This window comes from Nerophis lumbriciformis, linkage group LG05, assembly GCF_033978685.3.
Source record: "Nerophis lumbriciformis linkage group LG05, RoL_Nlum_v2.1, whole genome shotgun sequence".
NCBI lineage: Eukaryota > Metazoa > Chordata > Actinopteri > Syngnathiformes > Syngnathidae > Nerophis > Nerophis lumbriciformis.
In genome coordinates this window covers 16,063,714-16,080,820 of record NC_084552.2, presented here as the reverse complement: position 1 = coordinate 16,080,820, position 17,107 = coordinate 16,063,714, and the positions used below count along the sequence as shown (strand labels likewise).

At 40.2% G+C, this 17,107-nt stretch overlaps 1 protein-coding gene and 1 pseudogene across 1 annotated transcript in view; both read left to right on the top strand.

Annotated features, from left to right (window-relative positions):
• The window catches only part of zcchc4 (zinc finger, CCHC domain containing 4), a 91,159-nt gene extending 75,166 nt beyond the window's left edge, over positions 1-15,993 (top strand). The window contains exons 11-12 of the mRNA XM_061961216.2: positions 7,490-7,631; positions 15,855-15,993. Coding sequence (XP_061817200.1) covers positions 7,490-7,631; positions 15,855-15,945 — 233 coding nt within the window. The 3' untranslated portion in view covers positions 15,946-15,993. The remainder of the gene's footprint in view (positions 1-7,489; positions 7,632-15,854) is intronic.
• LOC133606972 (E3 ubiquitin-protein ligase pellino homolog 1 pseudogene) lies at positions 156-4,808 on the top strand (annotated as a pseudogene).
• Positions 15,994-17,107: the final 1,114 nt, after the last annotated feature.

Here is a 17,107-nt window from a genome sequence, read left to right as displayed (position 1 = left end):
AAGCATACTTTTGATTGCATTTATTTACTAGTTAGAATGCATTTAACAAAAACATATGTGTTCTTGTCTCACATAAGGATTGTAAATAGGCTTGCAAAGCCCTATTGATTTTTCAGCGAGCCTTCTTCCAGCCTGCACTGTCACATGACTCTGTTATGCCAATCCAACGTAAGCACTCGTGACGTTAAAAAGCATTTCACCAATTAAACTAAGCCTGTCATTCGACCTGGCGAGGAATAACAAGCCGGTGTTGGGAGGGACTGTTTACGCCAGAAAAGCACAAAGTACAGATATAGACGCTGAATTAGGTCAGTATTTTTAAGTATATGACAAAATAAAAACCTACTTGTTCAGTAAGTGTCAGAATGTTCCTAAAAAAGACACTTTAAGTACGTGACATGACACCAGCACATCCCGGGTGTTTGAGAGAACCGGTGAACAGAAACCTAAAACTGCTGACTAAAAGGTAAACAACCACTAGATTCATTTAATTAAACACATTAAAACATTACTAACAACACCAAATAGCAGTGGAAAGTTAAAGTTAAAGTACCAATGATAGTCACACACACACTAGGTGTGGTGAAATTGGTCCTCTGCATTTGACCCATCCCCTTGTTCACCCCCTGGGAGGTGAGGGCAGCAGTGAGCAGCAGCGAAGGCCACGCCCGGGAATCATTTCGGTGATTTAACCCCCAATTGCAACCCTTGATGCTGAGTGCATCAAGCAGGGAGGTAATGGGTCCCATTTTTATAGTCTTTGGTATGACTCGGCCGGGGTTTGAACTCCCAACCTACCGATCTCAGGGCAGACACTCTAACCACTATGCCACTGAGTAGGTTACCTCTAAGATCCAGAGCTTGAAAGTTACTAACGCTAGCTTATTAGCATGTAGCATTCGCTTCTTCTACTGTATTTACATTCCCAGAAAGCTAAACAAGCTGAAATAACCACATTCTCCCCGTAAATATAACATTGATATAATGTGCTGTCATTTGTGTCAGTAGAAATGTTCAGATTTCAGCTTACAAAAACTCTACTTCCAACTGGGGAAAACATGCTGCAGTAAATTGTATATGCTCTTTATGTTTTACACGCAAAGACACACACACACACACACACACACACACACACACACACACACACACACACACACACACACACACACACCAACTACGATTGTAGTCCAAGAACCATTAAAAATGAGCTACTAAATAAATCAGAAGTGACTCACAAGTTACTCAGTAATTGAGTATTTTCTTCACAGAATACTTACCTACTCAAGTCATTATATGAGTACCTTTTAGTTTTACTTGAGTCCTTTTATTCTAAAGTAACAGTGATATTACTTTAGTACAATTTTTAGGTACTCTACCCACCTCTGACGTTTACCCAATTCAACATGTCTGAAAAAATGTAGGGAGAAGCAGAGTTTATTTAATCCTACCCTTTCTCTGCAACATAGCAAATACTAATTTATAGGTTCACGCATACTTGCCAATCCTCCCGATTTTCCCGGGAGACTCCCGGATTTCAGTGCCCCTCCCGAAAATCTCCCGGGGCAACCATCCTCCCGAATTTCTCCCGATTTCCACCCGGACAACAATATTGGGGGGGTGTCTTAAAGACACTGCCTTTAGCGTCCTCTACAACCTGAAAAGGAGACTATTATATATGTCTCCGTTATCCATAGGTTTATCTATAACCCATAAAGTAGGCAGGCACGGAGCTATTTCTCAGCGTGTGTTTATTCCAGCCGGCACTTTAATACACCGACACACAACATCCGGATTCCCATCATGCATTGCTTCAAAACTACGGCAAGTAGTAATGTCCAAAAAAAAAACATAGACGAAGCAGAAGCACGAAGAAGAGACATGGCGACGACGAGTAAGAAGAAGAAGTACGCTTGCAAGTTCCAAAATGATTGGAAAAAATAATTTCAGTTCATCCAGGACAGCTCGAAGGGGAAGACCTCATGCCTGCACATTTTTTAGATCAGACTTCTCCATTGAACACGGTGGCCGAACGGATATACTCATTCATGAACGGATTATTTATATATATATATATATATATATATATATATATATATATTAGAGATGCGCGGATAGGCAATTATTTCATCCGCAACCGCATCACAAAAGTCGTCATCCATCCGCCATCCACCCAACCAACATTTTATCAAAACCACACCCGCCCACCATCCGCCCGTTGTTATATATCTAATATAGACGATGCAAGGCATTAGTGAGGTTAGAAAGCTTTTGCCTGTTAAAGAAAGGAGACTGATCCAATGTAGCAGAGATATTCAATGCGTGATAATATTATTTATCATTATTATAGTATTATTGTCATTTCCATTAAGAAAGTGTTGACTATTGTTGCCAATGCTCTCAGATCAGGAGTGCGTTCCTCACACTTTGTGTGCGCAGTTGCAGCAAGCAGAACGATGCTTTTAAGAAGTTAAAAAAATGTTTTAGAAAGACTAGGCCTATATTTTCGTTAGGTAAAAAAAAAATTCTGAATTTATTTCAATGAATATTAACTTGTTAACGTTATAATGCTCAAATAGGGACGAGGGTGGGGTGCACAGTGAAACAGTGAACAATTTCGCGACAAAGATGAACCTTTATTGATTGATCTGCAGCCATGACAAAATATCAGACAATCTCCATTGTCAACGACAGGCAGGAAAATAAAGATAAACACATAGCCTATGTTGTAGGCATAGGCATAGGCTCATACGTTTTTAAGTTGAAATAAAAAAATAAATAAAAAATGTGCCTCATAAGCCTTCGGCTGTCAATCACGTGCACAAACTTAAATTATACAATAACATAATGTATGTCATCTCTATTTAAACAAAAATAAATAAATTAAATAATAATAATAAATTACCTGCAATTTATTGGCCAAGGCAAAAAGCTGAAGGGGGGAAATCAAACCCATCAGACTGCACTTTATCATCAAAATTGAATTATAATGAAAATAGACGGTCGCGACAAACAAAGCAGGCTAAATAGCCTTACATTGTAGCCAATCGGAGATGCGCTACACTTGAAAGCGAGGCCAAATAATTAACACACAGTAGTATATCTCGAATAGAAAAAACCACAATAAACAACGCAATTGCCTTAATTCCTTTGCATTGTAGTGCGCCCAAACAACACGTAACCATCAAAATTATTTAGCTGACCGAACTCAATATAGGTTAGACATGGGCTTATTTGGTATAGCCTATAGGTAACGTAGACTAATTCGTTTAACATATCCAACCGTATGTCTACTTACTTTTTTTTTTGTTAGCACTATGCAGGAATAAAATGGCATCTACAGTGCCAGGATTCATGCGAGAGCGCCTGGCCTCTAAAATGCGCCCTGCTGCGCTGAAGGAGCACTCACTTGCGCCACTTGTTGCTGGGACGCATAGGATTCTCTTGGCAAGGTGTTGTAGTCGTGGGAATGATTGTCCTTGTTTCCCCCAAAAGGAAAGTAGATTTTCCTCTGCTGATCCGTCGAGATGGAAGTTTGTAGAGGAATAATCCTCTACTTCATCAACAAGCACAGGTGTATCCTCCTCCCATTCTGTGAAGTCAATCCTTTTCTTTTTCGGTGATGCACCATCAGCTCCACCTAAAGGACCGATAAAATCTATACGTTTTTCGTATGTGGGTAACAACATTTAACTAACTATATATTTCCGAAATGGTTCAACCGCCAACCGCCTGAATCTATTTACAATCGATTTTTTTCGTCATGTCACCCGCCCGACCCGCGGATTATCCGCGGACTCTGCGGTTGTGTCCGCAAACCGCATATCTCTAATATATATATTAATATATGTATAAGAAATACTTGAAAATATATACACCCCCCGCTACACCCCAAAACACTCCCACCTCAACACACACACACACACACACACACACACAATCTCCCGAATTCGGCGGTCTCAAGGTTGGCTAGTATGGGTTTATGTCCTGTATTTAGTATATTGAAAACAGAAAGATAGCAATATATTGCAAACAATTACCAATTTTACAATGACATAAGACAATGATAAATGTGTAGATAGTATTATGAATGAAACATGTGTAAAGTAAGTGAATAAAGTAGTTGTTTTGTAGCTGTTCCTTTCTACTGTAGTTGTTTTATTAGCTCATGTGTGTTAATTCCAAAACAGATAATTTTAACAATTACAAATTGATTATAAATCGTTCGGAACACGAGAAACACGCTCGGCACAGCAGCCGGGAAAGATGGTGGAGGCGGAGTCGCAGGAACTGGAGGACGGCTCTCTCATCGACCGCTGCTGTGGCGCACCGCCGAGGCTCTGTCGCGCACGCCCACCCTCAAGCACCTGGAGGCGCTGCGTCAGGAGATCAACGCGGCGCGGCCCCAGTGCCCCGTGGGCTTCAACACGCTGGCCTTCCCCATCATGTGCCGCAAGGACACGCCGGACGAGAAGCAGCCGTGGGCGTACCTGCGCTGCGGCCACGTGCATGGCTACCACAACTGGGGCAACCACCGCGAGGAGCGGGAGTGCCCCATGTGCCGCGCCAAGGGGCCCTACGTGCCGCTGTGGCTGGGCTGCGAGGCGAGCTTCTACGTGGACGCCGCCCTGCCCATGCACGCCTATCACCCCTGCGGCCACGTGTGCCCGGAGAAGACGGACGCTTTCTGGAGTCAGATCCCGCTGCCGCACGGCACGCACACCTTCCACGCCGCCTGTCCGTTCTGCGCCCAGCAGCTGAGCGGTGAGCAGGGCTTCGTCAGACTCATCTTCCAAGGCCCGCTGGACTAGCAGGCCCCGCCCCCCTGGCGTCCTTTAGGAACATTCTCTCCTCAAACCGGGAACTTCTTTTTTCCTCTTTCCCGTTTGTAAGTGACCTTTGTACTCTTTTTTTTCATGGCGCACTGCAAAGAGTTCTATATTTTCATCAGCTGCTGGAGAACCTTGGTGATGGTGACATTATTTATCAGGAGTGTCCAAACCTTTTCCACACAAACATCAACACGTGCGTCATTTCCAAAACCAATACCAATATCGAGTCCATCCTGACCTCCTCCATCACCATGTGGTTCCCCGGCGCCACAGTCCAGGATAAGCATCGACTGCAGCGCATGGTACGTGCTGCTGAGAAGGTGATTGGCTGCAAGCTCCCATCCCTCCAGGACTTGTTCTCCTCCAGGACCAGGAGACGTGTGGGTCGGATCACAGCTGACTCTTCTCACCCTGGACACACACTATTCTCCCCTCTCCCCTCAGGCAAGAGACTACGGTCCATCCAGACCAGTGACGTGCGGTGAGGTTGATGACTGGTGAGGCACTGACTTCATCACAGTCAAATTTACAAACATATGAACCCTAAAGAGTATCTTATTCACCATTTGATTGGCAGCAGTTAACGGGTTATGTTTAAAAGCTCATACCAGCATTCTTCCCTGCTTGGCACTCAGCATCAAGGGTTGGAATTGGGGGTTAAATCACCAACAATTATTCCCGGACGTGGCGCCGCTGCTGCCCACTGCTCCCCTCACATCCCAGGGGGTGATCAAGGGATGGGTCAAATGCAGAGGACAAATTTAACCACACCTAGTGTGTGTGTGACAATCATTGGTACTTAACTTTAACTTTACACATACAAACTGTAGCACACAAAAAAGCACATTTAATTAAAAAAAACGTTATTATGGTCTTACCTTTACTTATAAATGCGGGAACAGTGGTGTTCGTGTTGGAGGAGTTGTGAATGAATGAAATATTCTTGCTTCTTGTTAAGTGACTTTTTTTGGGTGGATTCGGTCTTGCACGTGGAGGGTTTGGGTGTGGGCTTTGGTTGGTGTGGCGCTCCCGTCGGGGGGGGGGGGCAGTCTGCGGCGGGGGTGCAATAACCGGCACCAGGAGGTGGGATTACGCGAGCCTCACACAGTGCCTCTTCGCAGCAGTTTTATGATTGCTCAGCACAAGAAATACGTTACACACATACAGTTGTTGACAAAATACACTGTACATTATATACCTCAGCTAACTAAACTATGGAAATGTATAATATAATTCATATAGCAATACGGTCTCACTGCACAGCAGGCCAGCAGTTAGCCGAGTCCGCAATCCATGGTGAGGCACAATTGAGTGACGTGCCTCAACTGGCTGCTGATCACCGCACCGTCTCTTCTCAGTATTTGAACGGCAAATGTGAAAATTCAGCGATTTTGAATAAAAATAATCTAAAACTGGTAAAGTTAAATGGAAAATAACTTTATAGTATAATCACTGGATACATTTAACAATTTAATAATTTTTTTTTCTTTTTAAATTTTTTTTCTTTGGCCTCACCTGCCTCTAGTGACCGCACGTCACTGATCCAGACCCACACCTCCCGCCACCTGAACAGTTTTTTCCCCTCGGCCATCAGGCACATGAACAATACCTCCTAACAGTAGCTCCCTAGAATTCCTTCTAAGTCTATAACAAGATCTGATAGCTCAGTTACAGCTCTTGTTATTACCAAATCTGTGTTATATGTGTTTTATGTTGCACGGTTGCACCAAGAAAAATTCCTAGTTTGTGAACCCGTTCTCAAACAATGGCAATAAAACGATTCTGATTCTGATTCTAATACAATATCCATCCTTTTTACCTTCAAAGCTCCAAAAAGTCATACAAATTTTTTTATTCAACGCTTAAATCTCGAGATCAACTTCAGGTTTATCTGTCGATATAATTGTAAAAAAGTTTGTTTTATGCTTTTTTGTTTGTTTGTTTTTGTTCGTTTTTAATGCCAAAAACACAAAATATGCAATCTTTTCCCCCTAAAAAGTGGAATATTTTGTTGTAAGTAATTGGAGCTTTAAATATGTCAATGATTCATCACAATATTGATTTTAATTCATTATTTTTTGAGTGATGACAGTTTAAAAGAAATATCCCACTCAAATTCACTGGGCGGGGGCAGCACGGTGGAAGAGGGGTTAGTGCGTCTGCCTCACAATATGAAGGTCCTGGGTTCAATCCTGCGCTCAGGATTTTTCTGTGTGGAGTTTGCATGTTCTCCCCGTGACTGCGTGGCTTCCCACGCAGACATGCACCTGGGGATAGGTTGATTGGCAACACTAAATTGCCCCTAGTGTGTGAATGTTGTCTGTCTATCTGTGTTGGCCCTGCGATGAGGTGGCGACTTGTCCAGGGTGTACCCCGCCTTCCGTCCGAATGCAGCTGAGATAGGCTCCAGCACCCCCCGCGACCCCGAACGGGACAAGCGGTAGAAAATGGATAGATGGATGGATGGATTGTTCGGAACTGTAACGGTCGTTCATGACATCATCTTAGTCACTCAAGGCTGTCTACTGCAAGTGCACATGCACAAACAGTCCCAGTAAAGTGACCAACACTTTGTAGTCATGGCTTCCTGCTCGCGTGTGTGCTTGCATGTTTCATCATTTCAAAATATTTGACGACCTTTTATATGGTTTACTTCCAAGCTTGGCGACACTGTGAATCGTGCAGCCGCTGTGCCCTCCCAGACCACCCTTGTGGCAAGTCAAGTCCAGAGAAGATGGGCTGCTTCAACTGTGCCAGCATGGACCACAAACGCAACGCTTGCCCTCTAAAGCGCAACCGCAGGCAAGTACAGTATGAATGATATTGGTCTGTAACTAACTATTATTATTGTAGCAAAAGACTAATACCTCGTTTTTTGGACTATAAGTCGCAGTTTTTTTCATAGTTTGGCCGGGCTCCAGTGCGACTTATATATGTTTTCTTCCTTTTTTACTATGCATTTTCGGCAGGTGCGACTTATACTCCGGTGCGACTTATACTCCGAAAAATACGGTACCTCGTTTTTGCGTGTCTTAATTGGTGCCGAATCTGACCGTGGTAAATAAATGTTTTGCCAAGTAGGATGCTTTTAATAAAACCATTAGAGCATAAACAAAACTGTTTATGATAGAGATGTCCAATAATATCGGACTGCCGATATTATCGGCCGATAAATGCTTTAAAATGTAATATCGGAAATTATCGGTATCGGTTTCAAAAAGTAAAATGTATGACTTTTTAAAACGCTGCTGTGTACACGGACGTAGGGAGAAGTACAGAGCGCCAATAAACCTTAAAGGCACTGCCTTTGCGTGTACCGGCCCAATCACATAATATCTACGGCTTTTCACACAAGTGAATGCAGGGCATACTTGGTCAACAGCCATACAGGTCACACTGAGGGTGGCCGTATAAACAACTTTAACACTGTTACAAATATGCGCCACACTGTGAACCCACACCAAACAAGAATGACAAACACATTTCGGGAGAACATCCGCACCGTGACACAACAGAACAAATACCCAGAACCCCTTGCAGCACTAACTCTTCCGGGACTCTACAATACACCCCCCCCAATCCCGCCCACTTCAACCTCCTCATGCTCTCTCATGGAGAGCATGTTCCAAATTCCAAGCTGCTGTTTTGAGGCATGTTAAAAAAAAAATGCACTTTGTGACTTCAATAATAAATATGGCAGTGCCATGTTGGCATTTTTTTCCATAACTTGAGTTGATTTATTTTGAAAAACCTTGTTACATTGTTTAATGCATCCAGCGGGGCATCACAACAACATTAGGCATACCGTATTTTTCGGACTATAAGTCGCAGTTTTTTTCATAGTTTGGCCGCGGGCTCCAGTGCGACTTATATATGTTTTTTTCCTTCTTTATTATGCATTTTCGGCAGGTGCGACTTATACTCCGGTGCGACTTATACTCCGAAAAATGCGGTAATAATGTGTTAATTCCACGACTGTATATATCGTATCGGTTGATATCGGAATCGGTAATTAAGAGTTGGACAATATCGGAATATCGGATATCGGCAAAAACGCCATTATCGGACATCTCTAGTGTATGACTTTCTAAATACGATTTTTTGCATTATTAGATCCAGTGGCGGGCCTTGCGTTTCTCACCTAGGCCTTCAGTGAAGTCCTACTTAGTCCCGACTTCACCTCTCAAAATACCGTAATTTATGTCACCACATGGACATGGCTGGAGATACTATACAGAAATACACTTGCACACTACTGTTCATTGAAGCCCCTCAACAGTGTACAAAAGGGATTATTTTTCGGCGCATTTATTATTCAATAAACCGGCTTCAGCAATTAAAACATATCTTACGTCAGTGGTCCCCAACCACCGGGCCGCGGCCCGCTACCGTGGATCGACACAAGAAATTAAAAAAAAAAAAAAATAATAATATATATATATATATATATATATATTTTTTTTTTTTTAATTATTAAATCAACATAAAAAACACAAGATACACTTACAATTAGTGCTCCAACCCAAAAAACCTCATTCACACTCATTCACACAAAAGGGTTGTTTCTTTCTGTTATTAATATTCTGGTTCCTACATTATATATCAATATATATCAATACAGTCTGCAAGGGATACAGTCCGTAAGCCCCCCCCCCACCTCTATGTGTCCGTTCACTTACACTTACAGTAGCGTAATAAGACATGAAGAGAATATGAATACTTTTAGATATTTAGGGAAAGTAAAAAAAAATTGTCAAAGGTGGAATGGTATGAATAGGTTGAAAAATGTGGATATGGTGAAAGTTTGTAAAATGGCCAATTCATTTTAAATGGGAAAAGTGTCCCGGAAATCGCAACATTTTTGCAATTTGTGAAGGGAAAACCCGCAATTCCCGATTAGGCTGAACTGTTTGAAGTTGGAATGGTTTGAATCGGATGAAAAATGTGGAAAGTAGAGCGCCCAAAATCTGGAGAATAATAATAATAAATAGATGAATTTTGGTGTAGAAAAAAAAAAAAAGAGTAATATTTAGGGATGTCCGATAATGGCTTTTTGCCGATATCCGATATTTCGATATTGTCCAACTCTTTAATTACCGATACCGATATCAACCGATACCGATATATACAGTCGTGGAATTAACACATTATTATGCCTAATTTGGACAACCAGGTATGGTGAAGATAAGGTCCTTTTTAAAAAATAAAATAAAATAAGATAAATAAATTAAAAACATTTTCTTGAATAAAAAAGAAAGTAAAACAATATAAAAACAGTTACCGTATTTTTCGGAGTATAAGTCGCACCGGAGTATAAGGCGCACCTGCCGAAAATGCATAATAAAGAAGGAAAAAAACATATATAAGTCGCACTGGAGCCCGGCCAAACTATGAAAAAAGCTTCGACTTATAGTCCAAAAAATACGGTACATAGAAACTAGTAATTAATGAAAATGAGTAAAATTAAGTGTTAAAGGTTAGTGCTATTAGTGGACGAGCAGCACGCACAATCATGTGTGCTTACGGACTGTATCCCTTGCAGACTGTATTGATATATATTGATATATAATGTAGGAACCAGAATATTAATAACAGAAAGAAACAACCCTTTTGTGTGAATGAGTGTAATTGGGTGAGGAAGGTTTTTTGGGTTGGTGCACTAATTGTAAGTGTATCTTGTGTTTTTTATGTTGATTTAATAAAAAAAACAAAAAAATAAAACGATACCGATAATAAAAAAAACAATATTACATTTTAAAGCATTTATCGACATCTCTAGTAATATTAATTATTCTTCTAGATTTAGTGGACATTCTCAATTTAAAAAAGAGAAACTTTGTACATTCTTAGGATTTGTGAAATCTAAAAAAAAAAATTTTTTAAATAAAGAAAAAAAAAGATTATTCTTAATTATTATTCTAAAATTTAGTGGACATTCTCAATTTAAAAAAGATCAACTTTGTACATTCTTAGAATTAATTTTTGTGAAATCTTGAAAAATATACAAAGTATTCTTAATTTAAAAAAAGTATTTGTAATTGAGTGGACATTCTCTATTTAAAAAAGAGAAACTTTGTACATTCTTAAGAATATACTTTTTTTTTTTTGATTTCACAAATAAAATTACTTCAATCTTTAATTATGATCAGGATTTCTGGTTATGTTAGGCCAGCAGAGAAGGCCTTGCTGGCCCTGACGGCCCACCACTGATTAGATCCCTCGAGACATGAAATTTCACTGACATAGAGACTCATTTCCTCCATAATAGTAGCCTTGAGTGCGTTCCACTCACTGTTAGTCGGAGGATCCTCCTCTTGGCTTTCAGCCCGGCCACTATGTCAAACACGTTGTCACATCCTGGATAACGTCTCAGTAGGAACTGGGCTTCGATGTGCTGTACACGGGTGTAAGTGGCTCTGCCAAAAGTTAGTCAACTTGGTCATTGCGGCAAAAATAGCGCCGACATTCGCCGTGTCGTTAGCATTGAGTTATCGCTGTCCTGCTACGTTTTCCCCAATGTTGTTGTTCGATATCGTTCTCGTGCCTCACCAATGTGGAGATGTGTTATTGGTGAGGCAGGAGTCAAAGATCTGTTATATACTCCGCTTAAGATGAAAAACAGGCATGGAAACGGAAGTTCCCCTTAACCCAGAAACGAAGGCCCACTTGGTGACTATCTATTAGGACTGGGCGATATATCGATATTATAAATACTAACCCTGTTTCCATATGAGTTGGGAAATTGTGTTAGATGTAAATATAAACGGAATACAATGATTTGCAAATCATTTTCAACCCATATTCAGTTGAATATGCTACAAAGACAACATATTTGATGTTTAAACTGATACAAAAAAAATGTTTTGCAAATAATCATGAACTTTAGAATTTGATGCCAGCAACACGTGACAAAGAAGTTGGGAAAGGTGGCAATAAATACTGATAAAGTTGAGGAATGCTCATCAAACACTTATTTGGAACATCCCACAGGTGAACAGGCAAATTGGGAACAGGTGGGTGCCATGATTGGGTATAAAAGTAGATTCCAAGAAATGCTCAGTCATTCACAAGCAAGGATGGGGCGAGGGTCACCACTTTGTCAACAAATGCGTGAGCAAATTGTTGAACAGTTTAAGAAAAACCTTTCTCAACCAGCTATTGCAAGGAATTTAGGGATTTCACCATCTACGGTCCGTAATATCATCAAAGGGTTCAGAGAATCTGGAGAAATCACTGCACGTAAGCAGCTAAGCCCGTGACCATCGATCCCTCAGGCTGTACTGCATCAACAAGCGACATCAGTGTGTAAAGGATATCCCCACATGGGCTCAGGAACACTTCAGAAACCCACTGTCAGTAACTACAGTTGGTCGCTACATCTGTAAGTGCAAGTTAAAACTCTCCTATGCAAGGCGAAAACCGTTTATCAACAACACCCAGAAACGCCGTCGGCTTCGCTGGACCTGAGCTCATCTAAGATGGACTGATACAAAGTGGAAAAGTGTTCTGTGGTCTGACGAGTCCACATTTCAAATTGTTTTTGGAAACTGTGGACGTCGTGTCCTCCGGACCAAAGAGGAAAAGAACCATCCGGATTGTTATAGGCGCAAAGTTGAAAAGCCAGCATCTGTGATGGTATGGGGGTGTATTAGTGGCCAAGACATGGGTAACTTACACATCTGTGAAGGCGCCATTAATGCTGAAAGGTACATACAGGTTTTGGAGCAACATATGTTGCCATCCAAGCAACGTTACCATGGACGCCCCTGCTTATTTCAGCAAGACAATGCCAAGCCACGTGTTACATCAACGTGGCTTCATAGTAAAAGAGTGCGGGTACTAGACTGGCCTGCCTGTAGTCCAGACCTGTCTCCCATTGAAAATGTGTGGCGCATTATGAAGCCTAAAATACCACAACGGAGACCCCCGGACTTAAGCTGTATATCAAGCAACAATGGGAAAGAATTCCACCTGAGAAGCTTAAAAAATGTGTCTCCTCAGTTCCCAAACGTTTACTGAGTGTTGTTAAAAGGAAAGGCCATGTAACACAGTGGTGAACATGCCCTTTCCAACTATTTTGGCACGTGTTGCAGCCATGAAATTCTAAGTTCATTATTATTTGCAAAAAAAAAAAAAGTTTATGAGTTTGAACATCAAATATGTTGTCTTTGTAGTGCATTCAATTGAATATGGGTTGAATAGGATATGCAAATCATTGTATTCCATATGGAAACGGGTTTTGTACTTAAACAGTTTATTTTCTGTGCTGTTAATACACAACTTGACTAACTGGGTTAATAAAAGTGCCACTGACTGTTTACAGTACAGTTGTCATTCACTTCAATTTCAGTGAATATCGCTCAAAAATTAATATCTTTAGATGTATACTTTGACCGAAAAATATATCGAGATATATGTCGAATATATGGGAGACCGGGTTTTGTGCTCCGCCGCTCCCAGTCTGTGGAAAGCTCTCCCTGACCACCTGAGGGTACCACAGACTGTGGATGCTTTTAAAAAAGGCTTAAAAACCCTTCTTTAAAAAAAAGCCTTTTGTGAGATAAAAATAATAATAATGGATTAGATTTATTGTCGCGCTTTTCTATTGTTAGATACTCAAAGCGCTCACAGAGAAGTGGGAACCCATCATTCATTCACACTTGGTGGTGGTGGTAAGCTACATTTGTAGCCACAGCTGCCCTGGGGTAGACTGACATATATGTGTGCTAGTTCTAGCTATTAGGCTGTTCTAGTTTTTATTTTATTTTACTATTTATTTTACTTGTTGGGGGCAGTTATTTGTGGTTCTAGCGTTGTTGTTTTTTAAATGCACTGTAGCACTTTGAGGTTGTTTGTTCAATGTAAAGTGCTTTTACAAATAAAATCTATTATATCGAGTTTAAGTAAAAATATATCGAGATATACTTTTTCGACCATGTCGCCCAGCACTATACTGGAGTGTGACGTTTAAGGTGTTGAGAAAAGTCTGCAGACTTTGTGGCTTCCTCCATAACTGAGTGAGCCTCTTGCCCGCCCCCTCTGTGTACCAATAGGACTTCTGCATCAAGTCATCAATAATTACAGTGCAAATTAAATCGATATCAATATGAACGATTTGTTTTTCTATATCAAGCTTAAAAATAATTGTCGATATACAAACCCCGTTTCCATATGAGTTGGGAAATTGTGTTAGATGTAAATATAAACGTAATACAATGATTTGCAAATCATTTTCAACCCATATTCAATTGAATGCACTACAAAGACAACATATTTGATGTTCAAACTCATAAACTTTTTTTTTTTTTCCAAATAATAATTAACTTAGAATTTCATGGCTGCAGCACGTGACAAAGTAGTTGGGAAAGGGCATGTTCACCACTGTGTTACATGGCCTTTCCTTTTAACAACACTCAGTAAAACTTTGGGAACTGAGGAGACACATTTTTGAAGCTTTTCAGGTGGAATTCTTTCCCATTCTTGCTTGATGTACAGCTTAAGTTGTTCAACAGTCCGGGGGTCTCCTTTGTGGTATTTTAGGCTTCATAATGCGTCACACATTTTCAATGGGAGACAGGTCTGGACTACAGGCAGGCCAGTCTAGTACCCGCACTCTTTTACTATGAAGCCACGTTGATGTAACACATGGCTTGGCATGGTCTTGCTGAAATAAGCAGGGGCGTCCATGGTAACGTTGCTTGGATTGCAACATATGTTGCTCCAAAACCTGTATGTACCTTTCAGCATTAATGGTGCCTTCACAGATGTGTAAGTTACCGGTACCCATGTCTTGGGCACTAATACACCCCCATACCATCACAGATGCTGGCTTTTCAACTTTGCGCCTGTAAAAATCCGGATGGTTCTTTTCCTCTTTGGTCCGGAGGACACGACGTCCACAGTTTCCAAAAACAATTTGAAATGTGGACTCGTCAGAACACAGAACACTTTTCCACTTTGTATCAGTCCATCTTAGATGAGCTCAGGCCCAGCAAAGCCGACGGCGTTTCTGGGTGTTGTTGATAAACGGTTTTCACCTTGCATAGGAGAGTTTTAACTTTCACTTACAGATGTAGCGACCAACTGTAGTTACTGACAGTGGGTTTCTGAAGTGTTCCTGAGCCCATGTGGTGATATCCTTTACACACTGATGTCGCTTGTTGATGCAGTACAGCCTGAGGGATCGAAGGTCACGGGCTTAGCTGCTTACGTGCAGTGATTTCTCCAGATTCTCTGAACCCTTTGATGATATTACGGACCGTAGATGGTGAAATCCCTAAATTCTTTGCAATAGCTGGTTGAGAAAGGTTTTTCTAAAACTGTTCAACAATTTGCTCATGCATTTGTTGACAAAGTGGTGATCCTCGCCCCATCCTTGTTTGTGAATGACTGAGCATTTCATGGCATCTACTTTTATACCCAATCATGGCACCCACCTGTTCCCAATTTGCCTGTTCACCTGTGGGATGTTCCAAATAAGTGTTTGATGAGCATTCCTCAACTTTATCACTATATATTGCCACCTTTCCCAACTTCTTTGTCACATGTTGCTGGCATCAAACTCTAAAGTTAATGATTATTTGCAAAAAAAAAAAAGTTTATCAGTTTGAACATCAAATATGTTGTCTTTGTAGCATATTCAACTGAATATGGGTTGAAAAGGATTTGCAAATCATTGTATTCCGTTTATATTTACATCTAACACAATTTCCCAACTCATATGGAAATGGCGTTTGTATTTATATAGCGCTTTTCTCTCGTGACTCAAAGCGATTTACATAGTGAAAGCCATGATCTAAGTTACATTTAAACCAGTGTGGGTGGCACTGGGAGCAGGTGGGTAAAGTGTCTTGTCTAAGGACACAACGGCAGTGGCTAGGATGGCGGAAGCGGGGATCGAACCTGGAACCCCTAAGTTGCTGGCACGGGCGCTCTACCAACCGAGCTATAAAGCCCGATTTGGTGAGGGATTCATCTAACTACATACTAACTAATCTTCTTTTTCTTTGTCTCTTTTCAATATAGTTCCAAGAGAAGAGGCAAGAAGAACGTGTCAGCCACGTGTCGTCCAATCAAAAGTAAGAAGACGACAATCAAGCAAACTGTTTTGAAATAACCATTATCATTAACTGTTGAACAAATAAGAAATAAACACTTGCATTTATGTTTCTGACCACTGGTGGGTAGTGCAAAATCTAAAACACTGTCTTGTTTTATTGTATAATACTCAAGTCCTTTTTACAACTAAGTACAGATTAGTTCTTTAAAAAAACTAGCAAACAGACTTGTTAAAGCGTAGTTAGGAATAATTTTAAAAAAAGAAGAAAAAAACAAGTTATTTTTTAAATGGGCTATAACACAGGTGTCAAACTCAAGGCCCGGGGCCCAGATGTGGCCCGCCACTTCATTTTATTTGGCCCTCGAAAGCCTGGAAATAATATCATTCAAATAACTTTTCTCACTAAATGTATTCTTACTTTCTATTTTGGGAGAAAAAAAATTAAACTCCACATAATCGCAAATTACGTTAACGTAAATATTGTCTAATTATGCAAAAATATATTATCAACCATTCAAACCATTTTTTAAAACAAAATAAATACTAATAACAATGATTTCAAATCCATTAAATTGTGCAATGTAAAAGTAGCAATAGATTTCATGGTAAAATTGTGAAATTTACTGTGAAATTTTTACAGCATTTTTCTCTAAATGAATAAAACAGTACTTTTTTTTACTGTAATAAACTGTGGTGTCGTTTTGGCATTTACAGTAATACACCGAAAAATCTACAGTTGTTGATTTGTGGTAAAAACAAACAAACTGGCTGCTCAGTTGCCAAAATTGTATTGTAAAATTGCTTTTCTTTAAATTTACAGTAAAAAAACAAATGTATATTTTACAGTAAAATTCTGGCAACTTTGCTGCCTTTTTTTAAACCATAAAACAGCACTTCTGTTTTTCCATTTACAGTAATATACACTAGATTTTGAGGTGAAATTATTGCAATTTACCATTTTTTTCCCCCAATTTTAGCTGTAAAAAATTTACTAACAAAATGCATAAAAAAAAGGTGTAATATTAGTATTCACTGTTTGAAAACGGCCCTCTGGGGCCAAACATAAACATACGGTAACCTTTGACACCTCTGGGCTAGAGATGTCCGATAATATCGTACTGCCAATATTATCGGACGATAAATGCTTTAAAAATGTAATATCGGAAATTATCGGAATCGTTTTTTTTATTATCGGTATCGGGTTTTTTAAATTTTATTT